The sequence below is a fragment of the Macrosteles quadrilineatus genome, unplaced genomic scaffold (assembly GCF_028750875.1).
Source record: "Macrosteles quadrilineatus isolate MER2022 unplaced genomic scaffold, UCM_ALF_1.0 Scaffold_200__1_contigs__length_193940, whole genome shotgun sequence".
In the NCBI taxonomy this organism is placed as follows: Eukaryota; Metazoa; Arthropoda; class Insecta; order Hemiptera; family Cicadellidae; genus Macrosteles; species Macrosteles quadrilineatus.
The window spans coordinates 167516-193941 of NW_026542793.1; the positions used below are offsets into that span (position 1 = coordinate 167516).

The following is a 26426-nucleotide window of genomic DNA, read 5'->3' on the forward strand; positions in this document are numbered from 1 at the left end:
AATCAATTTAACTACGAAGTAAAGGCAAAATTGTGAGAGTGACCCATTTATGAACATTTAATCTTGCTTGTAAATACATCTATCCATATTAAATGATTTAAAAGAATTTTTTGAAGCCTTTTTGATGGTTTGAAACCGGACCTTGTCTGTTCTTTATAGTTGGAATTTTACTGAATCTAACTAAAGATCCAGCTTATCTTCCATAGTAAGTGTTTAGTATGTGGGGAGCAAGCTGGTCTAAAGGTAGAAGAAGGATTTTGTTCCCTGAGGTTTCAGGTTCAAATACAATCAACCACCAATGGGTTTGGAGCGAAGTAATAATGCTGTGACTTTGTAGGCCTGGCTCAAGTGGGGCTAATGTGTTAAACGGTTCCGGGCAATAGCCTAATGTCCACATGTGTAGGTGGGACAACTATATAGTGTTCTAATATTTCAAATCAAAATAATCTTTTGTACGAGGTTATTGAAAATCACAAACAAAACTGAGGACTACCACCTATTTATATCGCATCTACCCATATCACATTTTAAACATAAATTTCCGACCATATTAACTAACCAGGTATTATATTCTAGTGATTTCCTTCCATCAGTCCTAGTCCTATCTCACGCATTCATGAATTGGTTCTACTCTGAAAATCCCCCTGAGAGTAAGATTCCCAGAAGCTGACATGAAAGAAAGCGGTTTTTGTTATCTCACAAACTATTCAAGAATTATTTTTACACTGGGGAGTAAGTTTCCTAGAAGGTGATGGAGAGGAAGCAGTTTTGCAGTGTTATCAGTGGGGAGGAAGCAGATAAGAGTGTGGGGGAGTATGTCCTGTGGCTTTTAGCTTGTGTCCTGTTAAGATCATGGAGTGGTTGTTTATACATCTGGTCCTGCTCACCATCCTTCTAGCTATTAACCAAGGTAAGTGATGTTTACGAGATATAAGTTGCAATTAAAAAAGAAACCAACAATATTAATTTTACACCTTACTGTAAAATAAATATAAAAAAAGTAGAGACGCACCCAGAGAAATAAAGAGATCCTTGAAATATTTTAACAAATAAGTTTTATAAAACTTCAGTATTATTTCCTTTAAGCTGTATTTTATTTATTTATTCAGTATAGAATATAAATATTCTATTTTAAAAAGTTTGATGCATAAGCCTCAAAAGGCTTGTGCACAGCATTTTGATCTCACTATCGTCATTGACTATTCGTCTTCCCCTCTCATGATGTTGAGTCGATTGTAATATTAGCTTTCATACTTCTTAAAAAAGGAAAAAGTGTGTATGTTCACACCAAATTACTTAATAACAATTAAAAATAAGTACACCATTTTTAAAACAAAAAAAATTAAATCGTTTCAGGTTGAAAGTTTAAATTGAAACATACCGTACATGGAATTGACAAATGACAAAGATTAACAAGTATATTAATAATGAATTACATCGTAACACAGTGACAAGACCTATAACCATATTATGTTTTACTTTAACACACAGGCTATAAGTTATACTTCAAACAAGAACAATTAATGAAATCCATCAGGGCCAAGGACATTATTTCATTAAGTTCTACAATACAAGTTTATTTATACTATACCTAATAGCTTCTGTATCCAATAGTCAATGCTAATAGTTAAACAATAATAGATAAACACGTTAAACATAATTTGACTTATGATTAAATTTAAACTCAGATGAATTTTACTAACTTTTCCATTTAAAGAGTAACAGATTTGTGAATTTTTGAAAATACATAAACTAACTATAAAAATGATAATATACAGTGAAATGGGATTTCCTTTTATTTAAATTCAAACAGTTGGTTAAATATCAATAGTTTGTTATTTTCATTTTGAGAAACCTTTTAAAATTCTTTAGCTTATTTTGGCAGAAGAGTGTACCTTTAGTGTAGGTCAGAGCAGGATAAAGTTAAAAAAATATACCAAATTTCTGTATAACACTTTCATAAAATTGGGTATGTGGGTACTGATCTATGTATATTTCCAAGTGTTTATCAATTTTCAAAATATTTATTTTTAACGTTTCAGGGAAGCCTTAAAGGGATGGATGATATTTTCCACCCAAAAGCCAAACTCAAAAATGTTAACAAAAACTATACTTTCTCCATGTACTATGTTTAGGGAGGAAAAGTAAAAACTGATCTAAAACATAATTAATAGCGGATATTTATTTGACTTTATTAATCAAATTGTGGTTAAAAGTTGATTTCGTTTTTCTTAAACTGATTTGAATTCTTATCCTCTGTATGGTACCTGAAATTGTGTTGACGTAAATATATTTTGCCTGTCTACGTTACAGTAATATTTGGATTGAGAGACAGTCTCAAGTGTCCAGTGAGGGTGTTGAGGGGAGGGCGAGTACAACTCCGCAGCAAAGGACGAGTGGCCAAGTACGTGTGTCTGCGTAGATATCAGGTCCTGGGAGACAAATACTCTGCGTGTGTCCGTGGCAAATGGGACACTCCACTACCTGTGTGCATCAGTAAGTCAAGTACATTGCTATATTATATGTTCTTATTAAGGTTGTTCCATCCTGTGCTTAAAAAATTCTATCTTTTCCTACTAGAGCTTCTACAACCCAATCTACAAAAACTGTAACCAACAGATGTACCAGTTTTTCAATTTACAAACACCAAAAAAGTGTTATGTAATTCCAATAATAGTTTACCCTGAAGAACGTAAGCCTCTTAAAATTTGAGGTGGAGGTTTGCTGCAATTCAGCCAGAAAGTAAAGTAAAAAGAAATTAATTGCAGACCCACGGTTAAAATGTAATGGGCTTTGGGCCCAAGAGATAATTGTGTCCCCCTCCTTGTGTATAACCTTGTGGTGGAATGTTTCTCTTCCTTGCGTCCCCAACAAATCTAAAACCTCCCGCGCTCATTGTCACTCCTTACATTGTTTATATTTGCTTCATACCTGTTTGTTTGGCAATTGTATTGATGATGGTTGAATAGGTTATCGAGCTTTATCTACTGATTCAAAACCTATCGGCAGTTGATAATGGTTATAAATAAATGGATCATTAAACTTGGGATTGTTTTGAGTTTCTTTTAGTTATTAGCTATTAATGACTAATCATATTACTCAAGGATGTGTATTATGGTTTGTGCTCTCACAGGCAGTGGATGTATGCCAGTGGATGTACCTCATGGTCAGGTGCTAGAGACATACCGAGGGGCGTTGTTGACTGTGCACTGCGACCCCGGCTACACTCTCATTGGCTCTCAGAGTATCTACTGCAACGGGGCCGTGTGGAACGACACTGCACCTACCTGCAGAGGTTTGTAGCATCTACCACACAAGTTAACACTAGAATACGTAGTTACCAACTAAAATGAGTAGTAAAATAGAAGTAGACTAGAGGAATAGTCAGCTTTGACAGTGTGGTCAATCCAATTGTGGAGCATCGAATAAATTAACATGTTCGCGGTGGCACGTCAAATGGCGGGCGTATCCCCAGTGCGGCGCAGCCCTCAGTGTCGAACAAACCCGATTGCCGCGTGTGATTGGCTTTCAAATTTCGGTCTGACAAATAGCAAATAACGTGCGAGGATGTCCTGCTTTACAACGAGAGTCGACGTAGTTCGCTAAACACCCACAGATAGCAGCACTGCTTGGAACGTAGCCGGTCCCATTGGAATTATATTGCCAAATGGAGGGATAAAGACGAGACAAAAAGTCGATTTTGAGATTGCAAGATGGGGATTTTACGGGGAATATTACTACCAACCTACACCACATCAAAATACAGTATACTATTGAGCAGTGCTGTGGGAGGTTTCAAGTTTCTAGCTCTAATCCTGGCTTAAAAATAAATCATTTCGTACTGCTATGCAGCTTGGGAGCGATCGCACCAAGGATGGCATTAGGGTTCCGTATGGGAGCGATCGCTCCCATGCCGCCGCGAACGTGTTAAAGTGGTATCATGAACAACCTTGGATACCTTTATAAAGACACCTTTGTGCAAAATGTTCCTTTAGTGGAGAAATAAAATATAACTTAACAGAAAGCGGTAATTGGGAATTCATAGCTTGTACAACTTGATAACTCAACAAGGGTCAAGTATAGCCTATATAATGTTTTCAAGGTACAAACTTGTTTTTTTACTTGCAACTCGTTAACTAGCCCAGTAGCCTATGCTGGCTCGGTGAGCTTTTAGGCTTGAATAAGACATAAATCCTATGTAGAAAAATTTGGCTGTTCATTTAAAAATTACTACCTTTAAAATCAAAGGAGTTATTAGTAATTACTAATTTATATCATAAAAGTTTTACTTTTCTCCAATTAAAAATGTTTCACAGAGATAGTAGAGTCAGAACTATTACTGACCGGGCCATCCCCACCTGTGCTACGCTCGCGAACACAACAAGACCTGAGGGTGGTGGCTATTGGTGTGTTTGGTCCCGCCTTACTCTGGAGTGAAAATATTGTAAAATGCACACCCAATACACTGATCTTTGTTGGTTTCAAATCCTGTACCTGATATTCTAGAAAATATCACCGTACTTTGTTAGAACACATCTACCACTTAGTGAGGTTAACCTGTATTCTCACATTTTGTAACTCTTATCTTTGATAGGTGTTTGATTCACACAAATATGAACACACAATCATATAAACAATTGTTACTCCATGTTCAGAGGATCAAGTGACAGCCCAGAAGTGGTGTGACTTTGAGAGTGAGGACTTGTGTGGTTGGACTCACGACCAAAACCATGACTTTGACTGGAGAAGACACAACTTTGCCACACCCTCTGGTCACGTGGGCACTGGGCCGTCCTTTGACCACACTCTGGGCCCTGGCTTGAATGGTAAATATACTTAAACAAATAATCGATTTAGTTACTGAGATGTTTATAGTTTCTGTAAATGGGTAACTATCATGTTCTTGTCCTTTGAATAAAGGGATAGCAGTTGAGTTATAGCTCACCTTAAAGAAAGTCACAGTAGGCCATTCTACACACAGAAGATAGACTTACCCAATATTCTGTCCTCAGGGCCAAGGGGGACTACACAAAGTCTCCCAGGAGACTGAAGGAAATATTGTGTTTTTGGGTCTTCCGTACGTAATATGGCTTACCTGAACTCTCTCTAATCTAAAGTATGTAAGCTGTTATCCCTTATTTCTAAAAATCACAAATTTGGCCTAGACTTACTATTCTCTTTAGCTTTACTTTGATAGTGGACATTCCAAACATTGAATAGTAGATCTATGGTTAGACAGTTGACGTCAACGTTTTTTTTTATAGCAATAAGTAAATAGCCCAATGGCAAATTATATCTATGATTATATTTTAAAATAAGAAGTTACCTATTAATTCATTTTTTATGCAACAACTGAATGATTGGTCTTAAGTTTAAATACTTTACTAACTCCTGCAATGTGTGACAGGCCACTACATGTACCTGGAAGTGTCAAGTCCTCGACTACAGAATGACACTGCAAGGTTGTTTTCTCCTGTGTTCAACGCTATCTCTGATCCTGGAGCATGCTTTATATTTTGGTATCACATGTATGGCAGCTCAACAGGTGAATAAATAATCTTCCAATCTGGTATGATAGATTTCTTTCTCATTTAAGTTAAATTTTAAAAGTGCTATACTCACAAAACAATACCATTATTACCATATTATCAATTAAGATGGAGCGTATTTTTTAACTCTAATATGAGTGTTGATTGGAGTGAAATGTCTTGTGTAGTTTTGTCACTTAAAATACATAGGCAACTTAATGTAAACAATAGCATCCTTTATGTTACTGTCAACTATCATGTATGAAAAACCGCAGACCTTCAACTTTGTAGCACACTCCATAAGAGATAATCAATTATGTTTTTGTTTTTCTTCCATAAAAAAACACACAAAAAAACGGTCTATGTTTGATTGTCTATTTCAGTATCCAAAGTGTGTAGTATAACTTACATATATACAAATTAAACATATAAATACATTTTTCAGGAACTCTTAATGTTTATCTTCACAAGCAGGACACAGTTCTGCTATTCAACAAGTCTGGAGACCAAGGAAATCAATGGCTGCAAGCTGTAATTCCTCTTCCTGAAACCTCCTCCAGTTTTCAGGTATTTTTATTGTTAAGGACATATACTTTTTCATCATTTTTAATTGTTAAATAACTCCATTTCAGGTTTAAGTAGTGCCATATTTCTATACTGAATTCTAAACTAAAAATATATATGTAAATGTTTGTGAGCATCACTCTGATTGGTGAGCAGAAAATCTTAAAAGAACATTAAAACAGGTATCCTTAATTTAGAGGAGTTACAGAACTGTATTCATATAAAATGAATAACATTGGTATTATGACTACTTGGTTTTTTGGTGAAACAGTGTTACTTTACTAGTGAGGTAGACCCTCAGGTCTGAACCAACCAAACATCCTTGGCCAAGACCATAGCATTGTATACTTGGGGTTTAAATCCTGTTTCATTGGGGGCCATGGACTATACTACACCCTGTCTTTTGAAATAATGTTTTTTAAAACAGCAATAAAAATTATAACCACCCAATTTAAATGGAAGCCCATCTAAACATAAAAATAAATACCATATCAAATGTAAAAGAAGATTATTAGGGCAATAACAATATTGGCAAAGGAAATTTTACTATAGCGAGAGGTGTGCCAGCCTGATATTTTTTATCAAGTCGAGTTCAAGGTAATATCATAACCAACTTTCACAGTCGTGAAAATATCATTAATTTTTTAAGCAGTAGTGCCTTATATGGGATTGCAATTTTTTTCTATTACCAGGCCTATTTAGATAAGCAGTTGTTGTTCATCATGAAGTCTCTCGGATTTACAATACCTTATATTTTCATAGATACAGCAATATATTTATTTCTACTAGAGTTTGCCCCGTGGTCAAAAACTCAACCAAAAATATTTATTGTGCAAACTTCTCTATTTTAACACCACACTCTAAATAAAACACGTGATTGGAATTTTTTCCATTTGTTTAGATTTTCTGTTTATGTTTCGTTATTAAAACAATTGGATGAAGTTGTTTGGGAGGGTGGATTTGTTGTATGTACAATTGGCTACTTAAAATTAAACACTTAAAATATAAAAAATAAAAATAGATAGTTTAAATCTTTGAATATACCACAGGGGTTTATGATCATTGATCACAATGAAAAATAGGAACTTAAATTATATGTGGTAGACTGAGATATGGTCCAACATTGTATATTTGTAGATAGTGATGGAAGGAGTGAGAGGAGCTAGCTATGATGGTGACATTGCTATCGATGATGTCAAACTAGCAGAGGGAGCAGAATGTGCCGTGTCATTAAACATCACACCAGGTAAGTTAAATGATCAAAGCAAAAACAGTAATTTTTATCAAACGATAGAAATGATATGAGCGAACACAGTACTTAGTAATGGGAGTCTTACTGTACTTATTACAGTAGTTGAGTTGTGTGGGTAGTTTATTTACTATGGGCAGAAATATGAGAAAATGCTGTATGATTTTGTATTTATTTTAGTTATTTACTCTAATGCTACAATATAGACTTAACTTCAATTAAATTGCAGCATACATTCTATGCATATACATGAAAACACGGGTAGTGAGACTCATGTCAGGAATGTCTTTTCCATCATAGCCATGTGGACAACAACACAATATTGCATAGGTAATCAGTGTAAATAAAAAAGCTATGCAATTTATTTGAACTTGAAGTGATGTAATTCTAGATAAATTAATATCAGGTAATTTTGACTTTGTCATTGGTGTTGAATGTAAAGCAAATGAATGAATGAAGTTATGACTGGTAAAGATTTATTATTATGTTATTATAAATTGCAAGTTCCAAGATTATTAGCTCTTGGTGACACTATTTATTTGATTTGAGTAATGTATGTTTTTGAGCTGAATATACCTATGTTGTAAAGCACTTGCTCAACAATTATTATCTTGAACAATCCCTACATTACCTACAACCTCAAAAATCCTGATAATGGTTGCTCAATGATAATGTCTTGGGCAGTGGCAAGTACATTGAGCGGCGCCCCCCGCACTACATGTGGATGCGATAAAACCACTTATGTTTTATTCGGTTAAAATCTCAGTAAAAGCCGCGATCACGGCGAAATCCAAAAACTCGCAGACGTTTTTTATTCGCCTCCCTCAGTCATGGAAACATCGTCATCGGTTCTCGTGATTGCGTCCAAATGTTGAAGATCTCCTGCGTTCCTTGAATGTATCCTGCGTAGACATGATCATCGTTTCCCGTAGTCACTGAAACATAGTCATATTTTTTCTGCGACTGTGGAAAAATCATGAATAAAACTACGTTTCCATTCCTACAAGTCGCAGGCACAAGTCACGGCACATGTCGAGACCGTGTCGCGGCACATGTCGCACGTAGTTTGTCATGCCATTACCATTCCAGGCACAAGTCCCGCGACTACAACTGGCAGACAAGGTATTTGCTCTCTTATTGTGGTGTGGTGTGGTGTGGTGAGGTGCGGTGGCTGATTTTGATCATATTGTGTTCTACAAATCGCCATGGATGACATAACATCCTCTTGTTTTTTTATTTATGGCTGGTGCATATAATGAACTTAAAAGAAAAATACCCCCGCCGCAGCAAACCTGCCGTCTAAGCGAATTTCCATTTGGCTGAATTGATTTTCAATTGATCTATTTAAATAACATTAGGTTTAACGAGTACCTAGGTTTGCTGCTACAAGGAAACTAATAAAGTGTGTGTTTTAAGTAAAATAATTATTGCTTAGTATAAAATTAATATATTTGCCAAGTTTGATCAAAAGATATCCATAAACAAGCAAACTACAACATTTTACAATATTCTCCATAAGAATAACATGGGAATTTTAAATTTAAATTTTTTTTAGTTTTCTCTGTAACCAATAACCGTACAAAAACACTTTGATATACTGAATTGTTTGTTTTTTTAAGCTCTTTAAGAAGGTTTAGAGAAAAATTTGAAAATTTTGTGTTTTGAGGGTCAAAAGTGAGAAAAACCAATTTTTACCCCATAAAACCCCCCATAAAATCCTGTTCCCATGGTCCGATCATGCTGGATCGCGAACTCATTCAAGTTTATCCGGCCTTACACCTTCAAACCAAATTTCATCAAAATCGGATAAAAATTACTCAAGTTATCGTGTTCACGGACACATATATATATAAATCTATATATTAGATATATCTATATATATATATATATATATATACATATATAATATATATATATACATATATAAAAATTTGAACGAATGGTGTTTTTGGCCTCTGGGGACATCAAAATGAAAAAGTAAATCGGTCCCGGGCCTAAGTCTTACCATGAGACCTACGGTAATAGCTACTTCCCTATAGGGAAATTCGCTAATAGGAAAACGACCTTTGGGTTAAAATCAGCACTTAGTGGCGGCCCATCTGAAATAATTGATAATCGATAATTGACCATTGGAAGGAGCATTTAATTAATTGATGAGAGATTGGCGCGTACAAAGTGGCTTCAAAAATTTCCTCCAACGAACTCAACGAAATTTGAAGTTATAATTACCTGTCATCTATGAGCATGTGGTAGTTCGGAGGATCTGCGCATGCGCGAGTTGCAGGCACATGTGCCAGGCCGTTACTATTCCAACTGGACACATGTGCCTGAGTCGCTGGCACATGTTTTGTCGCACAGTCGCCGGGCACAAATTTGTGCCGGGCACTTGTGCCAGGCTGTTTCCATTCCTACAAATTCAGCACATGTGCCCTGCACAAATTTGTAGGAATGGAAACGTAGCTTATCTTCTACGGTCTTGAAGATAACTTCTTGGTCTCCCGCTGTCACCGAAACAAATTAATCTTTTTTCTGCGACTGCGACAAAATCATGAATATCTTCTTCGGTCTTGAAGATAACATCTTGGTCTCCCACGGTCATAGAAACAAAATCTTTTTTCCCGGGTTAGTGGCAAAATCATAGATATATTCTTCGGTCTTGTAGAAATCATCTTTGTCTCCCGCGGTCATGGAATTAACAACATATTTTTCCATGATTGCGACAAAATTATGAATATCTTCTTACTTGAAGGCATAATCATTGTGTCCCGCGGTCACGGAAAAGACGTTACTTTTCACAATTGCGATGAGCGGTAACAGTCGGACCATCGGCGCTTCCCCCCCTTGACGTCGGTGCCCTACCCGTGCTGCCAGGGTTGCGGGGGTTTTATTTAAGCCACTGGTCTTCGGCTGAAGCCAGACATTACTAGTTTCCAAGTTACCTTTTATATCTTATTATTGCAATAGCCACTGGCTTGCCCCTGTGACTAAATCCGTAATACTCTCAGGCCAGTAGGTCTGTGGTGACAAGCTGTTCAGCTTCAAAACTATAAAAATTTGGATCAATCTAACTAGTAATTTGATTAAGGAACTTCATTAATAAAAATGTAGTGAACGTACACTTCTTATTACACTTGTGTGTTTGTCAAGCCCATTCACATTTCAGCTGGTGATACTGAGACTACTACTGAAGATGTCCACAGCAGCTGTGAAGGTCGCTGCTTTCTAGCTGCAAGAGAGCCTTCAATGTGTGAGTGCACACAAGACTGCATCAGCAACAACACTTGCTGTCCTGACTATGTGCACAAGTGTGCAGCAGGTAAGACTACCATGATTGCATTGGCAACAACACTTGCTGTCGTGACTATGTGCACAAGTGTGCAGCAGGTAAGACTACCATGATTGCTTTGGCAACAACACTTGCTGTCGTGACTATGTGCACAAGTTTGCAGTAGGTAAGACTACCATGATTGCACTGGAAATAAAACTTGCTAACTGTGTTCCGATTGCGAGGATGATTTACTACACTCCAAATGATTGGTATCAGAAAGACTAAAAAATATTCCCAGGAAAATTGCCTCCGTAAGTTTGGGCGGTTCGCAATAATGACTCTCAAAACTGCAAATTATGTATTTAAAAAATGAATCGTATTTTGCTATACTCTTTAATAATAATTGTTCCTTTTTGAGTATGTAAAAGTACCTTTATTTAAGTATTTTCCCTAGTACACCAGCGCTTCAGAACTACTATTACCACAATATTTATAACCTAAAAACAGAATTTATATAAGATAATATTTTCTGTTAGGCCTATACTCCTTTCAAAACATTTACACAGTTTGAGGGGAAGAGATTTCATCCCCATTACCTCACCCTAACTTTGAAACAACAGCTGACAGCTGATCAGCTGATGTATAGATCCATCTAAAAAAGTGGTCAGGGAACCTAGGAAACCGTCCCCTTAAACTGACTAAAATTTGTGAACAGACTATAGTGTCTGCTTTACATAAAATTTACATATTTAGACATTGCAAATAAACTAGCTTATACGTAAATAATTTGTTTTTCTATTGATTTCCAGGTACCCCAGATGTAACAACTGAGAGTGAAATAACCAAGGTACAACCTAACATATCCACTGAAGCAATCAAGACTAATTCCAAAATTGAAACCTCCATCGTTATGCATACAACCACGCCTAACTTACCTACTACAACTAAGAACAATTCCGCCACTTCCATTCCTGATTATCCAACTTCATATAAACCACTAATTTCTAAAGTTACTTCTGAAACACACCAAAATGAATCAGCTTCTTTTAACATAACACCATCAACAAAAAGCCCATTCACAACAGTTGCTAAGCCTCCAATAATTGTCTTACCAACCACTATCAATTTACCAGTTACAAGCCAAACTGAAGCAAAGCTGAATACTACTTCCAGAGTATCAACAACATTTTCTTTGCTGCCCAATATGACAAAATCAACAAATGCAAAAATGAGTTCAATTGGATTTACAACAAAAAGTTCAGTTCAATTTACTAAGTCAACTAAAAGTCAGGCCAAAACACCGCAGATAACATTAAAACCTAAAATTGAATTTGTTACCCTCCCTCCACCTATTGTGTTTAGAAATCCAAAAACCATTGGGCCTTTCACAAAGTATGTAAGAAATACTACAATCCCCACTTCAACTCTTGTTACCACTCAAAGTCCTAAGAGGTTTTTTAACCGAACAGAAAAAGTCCCCAAATCTAAAAATGATGTTTTGCATCCAGTTTGGGTGCGAGAGCCACCTAAAATGCCAAAGTTGCCCCCTCTAGGTCCAAAACCTACAAATTTGGCCAACAAAACAACTTCTGTTTCTTACCCGACAACAGCTCTGCCTAACACAACTTCACACCTGACAACAGCTCTACATAACACAACTCTGAATCATCCTCCAACTGATTCAACATCATCTGCATCTCCCAGGTGGAAATCAAAATATAAACCAAGAGGTAAGAGATTAACTTCAAGTAAGCAGTGTCTTATTTTAGGGTAAGTCTAAGTCAGAAATGTGTAGGACGATCATTAATTCAAAAGAGATACTTCAACCCCTTTGATACAGCAGAGTTTCAATTATCTGATATCTGGCTATCCAAACTTCTGTGTTGTTTGGCCCTCATTGTGAACAGATGAGTACTATTAACAACATGTAGTTTAGTATGACTCTACACTGTGCAATGTACATCTCTGTGTTTGAGAGATACATCAGTATATCTATGAAAATAGTTAAAAAGTAGATTAATTTTTGGGGGGGTCACGACTCCCTTGACCCCACTCCCTGGGAACGCCCGTGATCCCTTGCATAGGCTGCATTAATTAGGGCATCTTTATTAAATGTTGGAGTTCTTAATGAGCAGAGAAATATCAACCTTTGATATGACCACAATGTCCACTAAAATTATTTTTTGTAATTGTAATGCATCTTTACTGTTTTTTTTACTCGTACATTTTCGCTTTTCCTCTCTTGCACTCAAGGGAGATACGGCAGCTACGTTTCGGTCTGACAAATGTCGGACTATCGAGATTGCGCTGTACTGTTTTGTTTTAGTGCACATCACACCACTTACTTTGTAAACTTCTCATACCTGCATGGTATCTTAATGCTACTTCTCTTGTCTCAGTTTCAGTGCAAAGAGATATCTTTGGCTGAGTGCACAATTATTGCTATTTTATATTTTATAGTTACATTGTGGGTTTTATACTCCGTTTTCAATTTGATGCAAAATCTTTGTTCATGGTTAGGAAACGTAAAAAAGTTAATGGTTTCAATGGAAAATGTGTATACAAGTAAAGTCGCTGTCTTAGTAAAGTGATTCATATTTAGCTTAAAATAAGCACCTAGGTTAGTGTCACTGACTAAACGTACTGTTATAATAATAAATTATTCCTTTTGGATTATTTTCTGCTACCATTCTTATTGTGGAGTTCATCTCCCTCCTGTTATGATCAGCTATCTCTGCCTTTTTCTTTTTGTTCCTATCATTACAACCATATCCTAAGATTACCCATCTTTTCTCTAAAGTTGTTACCGTTTCAACTCATGTTCCAGAGGAAGAGCCAGTTCATGCCGGGTACGCAGTTTCCTCCAGCCCAACCAGTCAGATGGTTCACATCATTGTGTTGGTGTCAGGAGTATTGGTGATCCTGATCATGGCTCTAGCGACAGTCTGTGTGGTACGAAGGAGAAGGATCAACCGACGGAGGATGGAGGATGATGAACTTGACATACAGTTCCTTCCTCCTGATGAAATGCTCGACTTCACCCTGGCTAGACCGAGCATGGAGGACATTCAGATGAAGGAAACACGGAGATAGATGGAGGAAAGGGTATTATTGCACATTGGCAACTAAAAATTATGAGTAAATTGGAGTGTTTAATCTGTTTAAATTTATGGACTCTTTTTCTTTGTCACTAGTAAATAGTGTGAAAAAAAACAAAGAAAACAGTTTATTACATTTTAAATTTCTATTCCATTTCATGAACAGCTTTTGTGATCTGTTTTTGGGTTGTGCTAACTTTACACCTCATAGCCCAACTGTTAAGAAACTTTGACTATTGGTTGTTGTGTAATAATTAGGTACCGGTACCGGTACTGTAATTATAGGTACCGGTACCTAATTATTACAGTATTCATATTCTTTTCAATCAAGAGTTTATTATGATAACTACCAGCAGCCTTAAGACAGAATAACACTTTTGATACAGGTTATAACAAATAAATTAAATGTAAAAATCTTGAGCTTGTTAACTGAAAAATATGAATACAAAAATCATGAGGTGTTCAGTTTAGTTGAAAAGAGTGTGCTCACAAATGTTTAAGGTAGCATACTTTCAGTATAAAACATACTTTTTTAATGGCCATATGTGTTATTTTTATTATGGCTCAATAAAGGAGTGAGGAGTCTGTGGTTGAAGTAACTCCTGACTATGTAGGCCTATTATATTTTATATGTAGAATACAAAGAAGTGAGAGGCCATTTGAAAATATTTAAGTGATTTGATAATACAGTATAGCAGTTTCAAAAACCTTCTGAAATATTAAAATTAATATTTGAAAGAGTTAAAAAGGTTAAGAATTGTGTCTTGTATATTTTTAACATATTACATATATGACTGTTGAATTTTCTCCACGGTAATTTGTTTAATTATTGGGACATTTGTTGTAATTGAGTCTAAATGTGTTGGTAAAGTGAAAATAACCAATCTAAAACGTTTTATGTTTACCAAATTTAAGAGAGTTTGGTCCTTGGTAATGCCATTGGTAAAAAAATGATGTTGAAAATATTGAAATAAAAAAAACCAATGACATATATTTGCACTTGATTCTTCTGTCTGCAAGCACTTAGTACAACTTTTTAGGACACGTGTTTCAGGTGTCGCCATTTTCAACTTTTCACTGACTGTTGGTTTGCGGAGGGGTCCTTTCATTTAGGGTAGGCAAAAACTCCAGAAGGTTTACTGTTATCGATTTCGGTGATTCTAGGTATGCTGTGTAGCGGCTGGGTGTATTCCACAAGTTGTTTACAACGGGTTGGCGTAGCATGTATTTAACTGAAACCCCTCCTCCAATATTGATTTTCTAATAAAACCTTAATTTATGATTTTGCTTTTCTTTCGATTGAATAATTTAGTTGATTTTCACTTAAAATACTCGTTGAAGACTTTAAACTTGTCTGTACCAAAAACTTTAGATTGTTGGTTAAGGGGGGGTTTCCGTTTATTTTTTTTATACAAAAATTTCAAATATGTCTAGCTTTGGTTTTATGTCTAAAACTGTTATTATCCATTGTATTCTCAATTTTTCCGTTTTCACGATCTCCTTCAACAATAAGTGGAGTGAAATGTGTTTTTGCTGCCATAATATGAGGACCCCCCTGCAAACTAACAGTCAGTGAGTAGGTGAAAATGGTAACAGCCGAAGCGTAAGTCCTACAAAGTTGTACCAAGTACGAATATACACAATTTGTTCAGCGCCTTACAGATTTCACCAGAACCCATCTCTTCAACAAAATAATCAATGGGTTGCATGTTGTAATAATACAACCATTGTAAATAGATTAGCTGTAAGTTACGTTCATATTGAATGATAACATCTATTAAATTTGCTTTTGGTGACTTGTGTTGTAATTAGTTAATTCCTCTTTATTAAAAAGTTTTAAAAAATAACAAAAAAATCTAATTTTGCCTGTAGCACACTCTAAGATCGACTTTGTTAAACTGGCTTCTATCTAATGAAGAAATTGGCTGACAAGGTTCATAATGATGGGATATCCATACCGGTATTTAAAAGTCAATTGTATGCTCAGATTATTACCTTAAAACATAAAGAAATTACATAATAAAAATACTGGATGGATGTACTGGCAATCAAATATTAAAGATACGTTCTAGGACCATCATGAATTGATATTGTTTTTATGGGATATAAAATAAGTACAGTACCTAATTAGATGAGATGTCTATCTAAATACTAGTCAGCCATCATGACTAATCGACAATTTATTTTTATTCATAGAAATTGTATCCAACTATCACGGGGCTTTCAAATCAGTAGTTCCTCCAGTTCAGTTTATGTATGGAATTGCCATTCTTTCTTGTTTGATGTTTTTAGATTTCTTGTTTTTCATAGTTTTGTTTGTCTTGATGGTAAGTTCTGGTTTATGGCTTAAGACTGATGACCTTTTTCGATCGACCAGCTTCCTTATAAAGAAGTAGTAAAAGAACTCTGCAATGCTCAGAAGACTTGCTCCAAGAAAAAATCCTATTGTTCCTCCCATAGAAACTGGAAAAGTCAGTATGATTGAAATAACCAAGTAAAACATCACATTTGAACTAGTTTCACAAACAAAGTCACAAGTTTAATTTGCAATATCATTGACAGGAACGATCGTGCAGTTATGTCTATGTTTTTCATTTCATGAATAATAAGTGATATTTTGCGAATTGTTCATAATTTATTTGTCTCTATTGTTTAGGTGAAGTGGTAGAACATTATGGCTATGGTAGATGTGTAATACTATAAAATACTGTAAATTTAAAAAAGCAAATTTTATCAAACTGTGTCCTCCCTTATTGCAAACGCAAAGCTTGAGTATAACTGCAATAAGCATTTAATACTTATATTCCAACCCCGTACGAAGGACGGGTACTCTGCTAGTACATTATAAAGATCCATAATGCATCTAGAAACAAAACACCTCTGCAAAATAATGCCAACCAATTTTAAGAATTAACTACTTGCTTACATCATCAGGTAGTTATAAATCTCTAAGAATCACATTGGAACTTAGAGAAACCGAGGGAAATGAGAATTTTAAAAAGATCATTCAACAAAATGGGTTGGAATGATGTGTTATGACTTTATCATGTCCGGTTGGAATATTGTATTATGACTTGATGATGTCCGGTTGGAATGATGTGTAGTTTTTATAATGTTGGGTTGAAATAATTAGTTGTATTTTGCAAACCACTGTCAGTTACAACTAGACAACTTACCTACAAGTTCTAGTGGAGATCGAACAACTTTTCTGATGAATTGCTCTTTTGGTAATGAGTCCATCTCAATTGAAATTTTGGAGCCAAATCTTCCATATATTGTTTCATTGTACTCTTCATTTCTAAAAATATATAAAAAAAGTTTGAATATAATGTGTTCAAAGTACGAGGTACATTGTATGATTGTATCTATATATTAATTTGAAACTGTTTTTCTTTGTCATAGCTATTTTGAGAGAACGGCTGGGTGTAGAAACTCGGTAAAGGTGTCTAAAGAATGGTCTTGGTCTGTAGATGAGCCATCAAAAGAGAAACATGGTGAATTCCCTTGGGGCTCTGCCCCAGTGGCCTTTAAATTCCCATCCCATGTTATTCTTATGGAGGAAAACGGGGTTTTTGTCACAGCTAATTTGAGAGAACGGCTGGGCGTAGAAACTTGGTAGGGGTCTCTAAAGAAAGGTCTTGGTCTGTAGATGAGCCATCAAAAGAGGAACGAGGTAAATTCCCATGGGGCTCTGCCCCAGAAGCCTTTAAAGTTGCCTCTTCAGATTTGTTTACATTACGACCATATGCATAATTCTACCCTACTTTTTAATGAAACAGCTGTTAATATTTAAATTGTGATTTATTGAATTTGTCAAAATGAAGTAGCCTACAGTATTTGCAATGGGTTTTTCTGATTTTAAATTGGATTTTCTTCTGCATCGTGTCATGTTTTGCAATATAATGTTCTATTACCAAATCAGTGGAAAATCCTAATATTACAGTAACTCTTGATATTCTTTGGCGTATTGCATCTGTAGACGAAACTTGGGTTGGTAAAATTATTACAATGAAAAAAAGCGAGAAATCCTGGACAATTTGATATAGGCTAAAAATAAAACTGAATTAACAACATGCTACATTTCTTGAGCAATCATTGAAATAACCGATTTGCAAACAATGGAAACATAGAAAAAGTCATAGAACACAACCAAGTAGAAGAAAAGAAATAATGTTTTTTTTTTCATTTTTAATTGTTATTATAGACAACCAAATGCGGCTATGAGAGGGAAAAATTTGTAGAAACACTAAAAAACAAGATCAGCTTTTTGAGAAAAGATAAGATATTTACAAAAGATTTTGATTATATCTAACTGTTGTGTAGATCGTGAGTATTTCCATAATCTTCGTGAGTCGCCTGTAATGCTTCGCAATTGCTCGAATTCGAGCAACAGGTACACTAGTCTTGAATTATTCCAAAGTCTCGACCTTGAGAAAAACCGTTGACTTTAATTGTAGTAAGAGAGCTGAAAGGGCAACATTGTTCTCAGTTCAGCTACTACTTGAGGAAAGGTCAGCTGCCGGCTGCTGGCACCGAGCCACCATTGCCTGGGGTAGCAGGAGGTGTTGTCATTTAAGCTGTCTTTACTTTCGAAAACAAGCCATAGCAATTTTCAGTGGCCCTTTCTGTGTGTTTACCAAAAGTAAGATGATCAATAGAATATAGTAACTCACAAGCCAGTGGTCCTAGAGACGATCGTGTACTCAGGCTCATTACAACTGGGGAGACAATCACACACAAGTCCAAGCTTTTCTGTGTAATCTGCAGTTCTTAAAGATCTTAGTGTGTCTGAAAAATTATGAACCAATAAAACCCAGCTATAATATTCATGATTAGAGTAACAGAAGTCTAAGAATAATCAGTAACATTTCTACCTTTTAGACAGGTTTAAATCCGAATCCTGTTTTTGGGGGTCTGACTTAGGGGAGGTACAAATGAGGCATTTAGTTCAAAATTCCTCCGTGAACAGCGCTGTAGTAGAGAGCACTTTGGCAATAAAGGTTTACTAATCTCAAAAATAGTTCTGTTCATAAAATAAAATTATAAATGCCTCAAATTCAATTTTACTATTTTTTAATTATAAAATTAAACTATAATAACCTAACCGAACTAACCAAACTTGCTGATAAAGAAATAATATAACAACAGTTTAGTAATCGGAAAAATAATTCTGTTTATTAAATAAAACTAGAAATTGCTCAATTAAAATGTTATAATGACTTAATAATAAAATTAAACTGTAATAACCAAACCAACCAAACTTGCTGATAATAAAAAAATCTTGGGCAAAAAGTCAATGCTACCAGCGGGATTCGAACCCGGGACCTACAGTATATCAGCCCGGCACGCTAACCATTAGACCACCGAGGCCGATGGCTAACGAACGTTTTTTTACGGTAATGGCGTTCCCTCAGCTAATAAGAAGCCCTCAGCTGTCATCGTAGCCTCTTCTATACCTCCCCTGAGTAAATACCTGTTTTTGGTCATAGGGTTGCCAATAAACTGGCCTGGTTAAAGAACCATAAAATCTTAGTCAGTGGTATCCAAGCAACACAGACCGCTACACTAGCTAGAATTACAAACATACCTAGGTGTGAGTATGTTTCAAAATAATAAAGATGAAGTAGTGAGTAAGTAATAAGTAGCAATTTCAGTTAAGATGTATTTTTTATCATGTAATTTAACATTATTGCCACATTTAAGATGTTTTAAGGAAAAAAGGTAGCTTTGAGTAGAAAAGAGGCAGATTTTATCAATACTGCTCACTCTTCCCCTGCCTATCCTGTTGGATAAAAACACAAAGGTATTTTGCAAAACTGAGACTTAGTATGCTGATAAGAGTAGTGTAAGATATTTTTTCTGAAGTTAACTTGATGTTGAGTTAGAAACTAACCTGAAACATTGGAGAGGCATATCAACCCAGTCAAGTTGCATGTGGCTACACCAGCTGCAAATAAAACACAACCATTTCTTAGTTATAATCTTGATTATGGATAGACATAGTAGAAGTTAATAAAATAGTTAAGTTCATTAAAAAAAGGTTAGGGTTTACACTAAAAAAACCTTAGCAATATTGATGTTATTAAATAAAGAAGTAACCGAAGATAAAATCTTTGTTAACACAATTTGACATTCCATCCCCATAAATGATGAAGTTGGCGCCACTTTTTTAATAAAAACTGTCATAGTTGGTGTGAGCTACCAACAGATTGTGCTGATTTAAATTACTGATTTCTTATGTTGTTTACCTTTTGATTGCCAGGTTCTTGATGAAAATAAGTTTAAGCTCTATGTACATTTCGCCACAAGTGTGGCATCATCAGGAGCTGTTTCTGATTTCTTCTCACATCAATATCACTTAGTCACTAAAAACGCACTATCCTATTTTATGAGTGGTGAAATGTACATAGAGCTTAAACTTATTGATTCAGCAAGAACCTGACAATCAAAAGGTAAACAACATAATTAACTATTTGTTCTTGAATCTGGGAATATCACATAAATACTGATTTCTGTTGACTACTCAAACTTTTTTAACAAGTCAAACTAATGGAATGACTTTTTTCAGAGAGAAAAAATGTAGCATACAGAGGAAACACACTTAAGGGATACTTCAGCCCTAGTACAAGCAGTACTATTGCTAGACGCCACTTAAATGCACCATTATAATGTTTCTTCTGTACCTTATTTTGCTGTGCTTATTGTGAGCAATAGCAACTAACTGTTATGACCCATCAAGTTGGGCAGCAAAAATACAAAAAAATAAGGTAGAAAATTGTAGACACTGGTGCACTCTGTGACTGGCTCACACGATGTTCTCTTTAATAGTTGGCGACAGTTGGTCTATACGATTTTTTTGGCCAATAAAAGCTGTGTATCCTGACTTGCTTACTGGATTGCCAGTTTTAAATATAAAATCTGTGACATTTCACCGCATGAAAACTGTCAACCAAAACCTGAAATCTACAGATATATCCAAAAACCCTCCTGTTGTGACCACACTCGTCTGCTCTATGTTGCTTTCACGCAAAATGCGGGTAGCCTAGATTTACCAATTTTCGGCATAAAGTGATGCAAGCAGTTGCAGTATTGTATCTGGGCCTGAGCCCGACAGTCTACGACACATGCAGAGTAGCTGTACAAGCTGTAAGTCTGAAGGTAGTTTTCATCAGGGAACCGACAGTTCCTTTGACTGATTGAAACTTTCTTCACGTATGGATCATTTTTGATCTCTTTGACCTGAAATAATAAATAAATAAATTTACTGTATCAAACTCTATCCACTTTAAGGCAAGCTACACAATATAGTCTGTTGAATTGCAGTTTGCTCCAAGGATGGATTGCTGCAAATAATCGAAAATGTCGGCCAGAACAAGGCTGTTATATCTTGTAGGAAAATATTTGACAGTCTTCTTATTTGACCTTGTAATTAAATTAATTTGGTTAATTCATTATGGTGTTATAACCTACAAATTAACAATATATTGAAAATCGTGTAAATATCTTGTCTGCTTATAGAAATCCTTCAAATTGTATTTAACAACTAGTTTCAGCACCATCCTCATTACTTACAAGAATTCAGACATTAATTTGTCTATTGTCATACTGTTATCTTATTGACTAGTGACTTAAAGACTCCTATTGTTGAGTTCACGTTTAGAAAAATGTAAGGAAAAATATGAACTTTTAATTTATTTGTGACAAGCACAAGTTCCTAGCTACAAAGCTAATGAAATTTTTTATTTTAATGTGACGGACTGAAATGATTTTTATCACTTGAAAATCATTCGTTCAGCAACATTATCAAATAAAAACCTTCAAACCCCCAGCCTTTAACCTTTAAATCTTTAAATGTATGATGCCATTTATTGAATCATGGTGACTTTGGTTAGATATTCTATGAAATTCTAATCTAATAAGAGAAAAAGGGCGAAGCACCTGAAACCTCATGTCAAAGATATTTCCCCAAGGGATAATCTCCTGCTCTTGTTGAGGGTGGTTTAAAAATGGTACATCTTCTGAAGCATGAAGAACAACCTGGCAGTTAAAAACACATCGTCATAATGCTACAAACACAGCTGTTTTAGTTTAAACTCATTTTATTGTTGTTCTTAACAAGCCCATGTTATTTGTATAATAAACATAAATAGTACAGGTAAAATAGGGGTTTATAAACAACAAAATTTGTACATTCATGAAATTTCACCTGTGAGTTACTAATAATATGAGAAATGAAGATCCGATGAGTCCCCAAAATTTTGGGCGTCCTAAGGCCCTTTTTGGGGCCCTTTTTGTTCCGAAGGGCCCTTGTTCCTGAATAATTTTGTTTTTACGTTTAAGGTCGAGTGAGGTGTGGTTTTCGATGGTTTTAGTTATTTTAAATCGATTGGGAGTAGTTTTAAGTGTATTAAACCACACCATACAGGGTGTTTCGAAATATTATTACTTTTTACGATATTTAAACATTTATTCATAAAGTAATAAAATTAGTTACCTCCATGCTCTATATAAAAGGGGATAACTGTAATTCTTTACTATATAAGAGGGAAGGATCACAAGATGTAAGAGAAAATATTTAATACCCCCGTCACAGCAAACCTGCAGACTAAGTGAATTTTCATTTGCCCGATTTTCAATTAAATCTAAAATTGCATTGAGTTTAATGAATACTTAGGTTTGCTGCTACAAGGAGGCTAATAAAGTGTGTTTATAGTAAAATATTAATAGCCTAGTATAAAACAAATAAATTTGACAAGTTTGTTCAAAATATATCTATTAACAAACAAACAAAATCATTTTACACTATATTCTCCTTAAGAATAACATGGAATTTTAAATTTACAATTTTTGAATTTTATTCGTAACTAATATACTTACAAAACACGTTAATATACTAAATTATTTGTTTTCTTTAAGCTCTTTAAAATGCTCTAGAGAAAAATTGGAAAACTTTGTCTTTTGAGGGTCAAAGATTACAAATTTTTACCACATAAAACCCTGTTCCATGGACCGATTATGACGGTTTCGTTAAAATTGAACCAAAATTACTCGAGTTATCATGTTTACGGACACGTATATAACATGGATATATTACATTATATATATGATAATAAACACATATATAATATTTTGAGTGGATGGTGCTTTAGGCTTCTGGGGGCATCGAAATGAAAAGGTAAATCGGTTTCGGGTCTATGTTTTACCATAAGACCTTCGGTATTAGCTTATCTCCTATGTGGGATGTTCGCTAAAAGGGGATGGATTAAGTTTTACACTATAACATAATAACACAGGTTACTAAGCAAACATTTCAACTTTTAAGGTGGTGTGAATAATCTTTCACCGTCATTCAATCATTAATTTTGGGTCTGATGATGATTGGAGTGTCCAATCGAAATCGATCACCACTTACCATCTTTTTTTATATTTACCGTCTTGTGAATAACAGTATAAGCGTAAATATATGTTTTAAGTGTTATAAGACGTTTCTTTTATTTACTTTCCGTAAATTTAATAACACGTACAATGCTGATCAAGAAGTTATTTAATAATCTTTCAACGTGTTTTTTATACAAATCTATTAAGACCAATTTTAAATTGATATGTATTATTTTTAGGCAGTTATTTAAGTTTTTTTTTACATTTATTAAAAATTCAAACAATTGTATTTGTATAAAACCGTACATTACATATTAAATTGAAGTAGGTACTTAAACTAAAGCTATTTTTATACAATTTCCGTAGTATCTGTCTTTACAATTTTATCATCACAATAATTATTCTCAGACGACTCATTAACAATTTTATTATTCTTAGCAACTTGTCCATTTTTACTGATTTTGTCCAAGTTGGTGTTCAAGCAGGATTCCCCTTTTTACAAACCTAAAACCTTGCATATTGCAGATCAGGCAACACCAATCTTAAAGCACGAACAATGTGGTGCAAAAACACATTTCATACATACTGACGTTTGCAACTTGTATCTTAAGTTCCTCAAACTTATTTTCAATCAATACAAGTACGGTTATCTTTCGTGGTTATGACGACCAGAACAGCACTAAGACACCAGAGCAGCATTGTCGGTACAAGCATTTTTGTCCTGAACAATGGGAATTAGGTTTATGGGGTAAAAATTGGGTTTTCTTATTTACTTTACCCTCAAAAGACAAAGTTTCCCAATTTTTCTCTAGAGCATTTTAAAGAGCTTAAAGAAAACAAATAATTTAGTATATTAACGTGTTTTGTAAGTGTATTAGTTACGGATAAAATTCAAAAATTGTAAATTTAAAATTCCATGTTATTCTTAAGGAGAATAGTGTAAAATGATTTTGTTTGTTTGTTAATAGATATATTTTGAACAAACTTGTCAAATTTATTTGTTTTATACTAGGCTATTAATATTTTACTATAAACACACTTTTATTCGCCTCCTTGTAGCAGCAAACCTAAATATTCATTAAACTCAATGCAATTTTAGATTTAATTGAAAATCGGGCAAATGAAAATTCGCTTAGTCTGCAGGTTTGCTGTGACGGGGGTATTTAATATTTTCTCTTACTCCTTGTGATCCTTCCCTCTTATATAGTAAAGAATTACAGTTATCCCCTTTTATATAGAGCATGGAGGTAACTAATTTTATTACTTTATGAATAAATGTTTAAATATCATAAAAAGTAATAATATTTCGAAACACCCTGTATGGTGTGGTTTAATACACTTAAAACTACTCCCAATCGATTTAAAATAACTAAAACCATCGAAAACCACACCTCACTTGACCTTAAACGTAAAAACAAAATTATTCAGGAACAAGGGCCCTTCGGAACAAAAAGGGCCCCAAAAAGGGCCTTAGGACGCCCAAAATTTTGGGGACTCATCGGATCTTCATTTCTCATATTATTAGTAACTCACAGGTGAAATTTCATGAATGTACAAATTTTGTTGTTTATATGGAGTGTTTTTGTATTATTTTACCTGTACTAAAATAAACGGTATCAGCATTCAGACACATACTTTCTCCCATAAGTTTGTAAACGACCTTTATCATGTGTAAGCAGTGGGAGTAAATATACGGAAATGGGATTTGTACAACTTTGTTCAGAATTTAAAGGACTATAACATACAAAATTTTTATCAAAATCGTTCTTGCCATTTTTGGGAAAATCCTATTTTTCTGTTATTTTATGGGGTTTTATGGGAAAATCCCCATTAAAAATCTACATTTCTAAAAAATAAAAAACTATCAAAATGGTAAGGACCATAACATACTATGTTAAATCAAAACCGGATTTGTTTCGATAATCCTATTTTTTGTTATTTTATGGGTTTTTTTTATGGGAAAATAACATAATTTACTATAACTTTTGAACCGTAATTTTTACAGAAATAGGATTTGTACCATTTTGTTCAGAATTTAATGGGCTACAACATACTAAATCTTTATCAAAATCGTTCAGGCCATTTTTGAGAAAATTCAATTTTTTCTGTTTTTTATGGGTTTTTATGAGAAAATTCCCATTAAAAATAAAAAATTCAAAAAAAAGAAAAAAATCGCCTGGAGATACCATGGATTAGAACCTACATACCAAATTTCATCGAAGTCGGACCACAGGTGTAGTCCCTAGCTCTGTACACATCCACACACACACACACAGACATCACTTTGAAATTTTACGAAAACAATACTTTCTCCATATACTATGGTATAGGGGGAGAAAGTAAAAATACACAAGATTATTTTAAAAGTAAATTTACACTTTAACCTAGACAACAGTTATTTTAGTTACTTTTTATGAAGTAATTGCAGTTTTAGCTACACACCTACTCCATAAGTGGGCGATAAAGATTTATATTCTTCATTTAAATACTTATGTAAGGAACAATAATTGTTTTGTTAGTTTGGGTTGTTGAAGTCATATAATATTCTATATTCAACATGTATAGCTACATAATATTAATAAGTATAGCTATATAATTTTAAGCTAGACCGTCTCAATGTTAAAATTATTTCAACTGAACATTAGAAACGTGCTAAAAATAAACATAACCATCATCTTATGAGTCTGACAAACATGAGGAGTGATTTGGAAAGTACAGGTAACCTAAAAATAAAAAAAACCTGAGACACACTCAATTGTTTAGTTATTAAATCGATTGATGGTGATCATGGACTTTAATGAAGTGTAACATTAAAAAAAGTATAACATGTATTGGTTTTGTTACTATTCAATCAAGATTGAGTAAATACTGCAACTAGTAGTTATTTACATACATCAAAGTCAACAACCCTTAAAACCACCAACAACATTATCGTGGTTTATTATGGTTTCAGCATATTTGACTCATCTCGGTTTACCATTAAACCAAAATGAATTTTACCATTAAACTAAAATGACTTTTACCATTAAACCAAATGACACATTCTTCGTAATTCTCTAGTGGGCATTGCCATTGATTAATGGCGACACAAAAAACAAACATGAATCTGGACATAGTTATTATATTTAGCGATTTTAATAAACCACTTTATTTTGTGTTATTGATCTAAAAAAGTATACTTACTTTCACTTTTTCGTATGCTCTGAACTCCAGTTTTCCTGGCCCAGTTTTCCAATTTTGAGTCATATCTAAAGGGAATTTGCTCCTGAAATACAAATTATTTTATTTTTAACTGATTTTAAAAAGGTTTTGAACAAATACAAATTTATGCTAATAGGGTT

The 26426-nt window shown here is 34.5% G+C and overlaps 2 protein-coding genes across 2 annotated transcripts; one reads left to right on the forward strand and one right to left on the reverse strand.

The window, feature by feature from the left end:
• Positions 1 to 677: 677 nt before the first annotated feature.
• Positions 678 to 15524, forward strand: LOC128982217 (zonadhesin-like). Its single transcript, XM_054401282.1, has 10 exons — positions 678 to 910; positions 2314 to 2496; positions 3134 to 3295; positions 4656 to 4826; positions 5408 to 5545; positions 5974 to 6095; positions 7230 to 7338; positions 10505 to 10657; positions 11419 to 12339; positions 13437 to 15524. The coding sequence occupies exons 1-10, from the start codon at positions 853 to 855 to the stop codon at positions 13700 to 13702; spliced, it is 2283 nt and encodes a 760-aa protein (XP_054257257.1). The 5' UTR covers positions 678 to 852; the 3' UTR covers positions 13703 to 15524.
• A 356-nt stretch (positions 15525 to 15880) lies between these two features.
• LOC128982214 (sodium channel protein Nach-like) lies at positions 15881 to 26331 on the reverse strand. The gene is made up of 7 exons (XM_054401278.1): positions 26269 to 26331; positions 21646 to 21744; positions 20760 to 20946; positions 19601 to 19654; positions 18381 to 18495; positions 16884 to 17005; positions 15881 to 16170 (listed from the first exon to the last, which is right to left on the reverse strand). The coding sequence occupies exons 1-7, from the start codon at positions 26329 to 26331 to the stop codon at positions 15953 to 15955; spliced, it is 858 nt and encodes a 285-aa protein (XP_054257253.1). The 3' UTR covers positions 15881 to 15952.
• Positions 26332 to 26426: the final 95 nt, after the last annotated feature.

What these genes read in the sequence shown, in the direction of transcription:
- LOC128982217 (XM_054401282.1), top strand. Translation starts at nt 853, where the DNA reads ATGGAGTGGTTGTTTATACATCTGGTCCTGCTCACCATCCTTCTAGCT. An exon ending in AAACCTCCTCCAGTTTTCAG is followed by an intron (nt 6,096 to 7,229) that starts GTATTTTTATTG and finishes GTATATTTGTAG; the next exon opens with ATAGTGATGGAAGGAGTGAG. An exon ending in GTCATTAAACATCACACCAG is followed by an intron (nt 7,339 to 10,504) that starts GTAAGTTAAATG and finishes TTCACATTTCAG; the next exon opens with CTGGTGATACTGAGACTACT.
- LOC128982214 (XM_054401278.1), bottom strand. Translation starts at nt 26,331, where the DNA reads ATGACTCAAAATTGGAAAACTGGGCCAGGAAAACTGGAGTTCAGAGCA. An exon ending in GAGCATACGAAAAAGTGAAA is followed by an intron (nt 21,745 to 26,268) that starts GTAAGTATACTT and finishes TTTAACTGCCAG; the next exon opens with GTTGTTCTTCATGCTTCAGA. An exon ending in TCTTTGACATGAGGTTTCAG is followed by an intron (nt 20,947 to 21,645) that starts GTGCTTCGCCCT and finishes TTATTATTTCAG; the next exon opens with GTCAAAGAGATCAAAAATGA.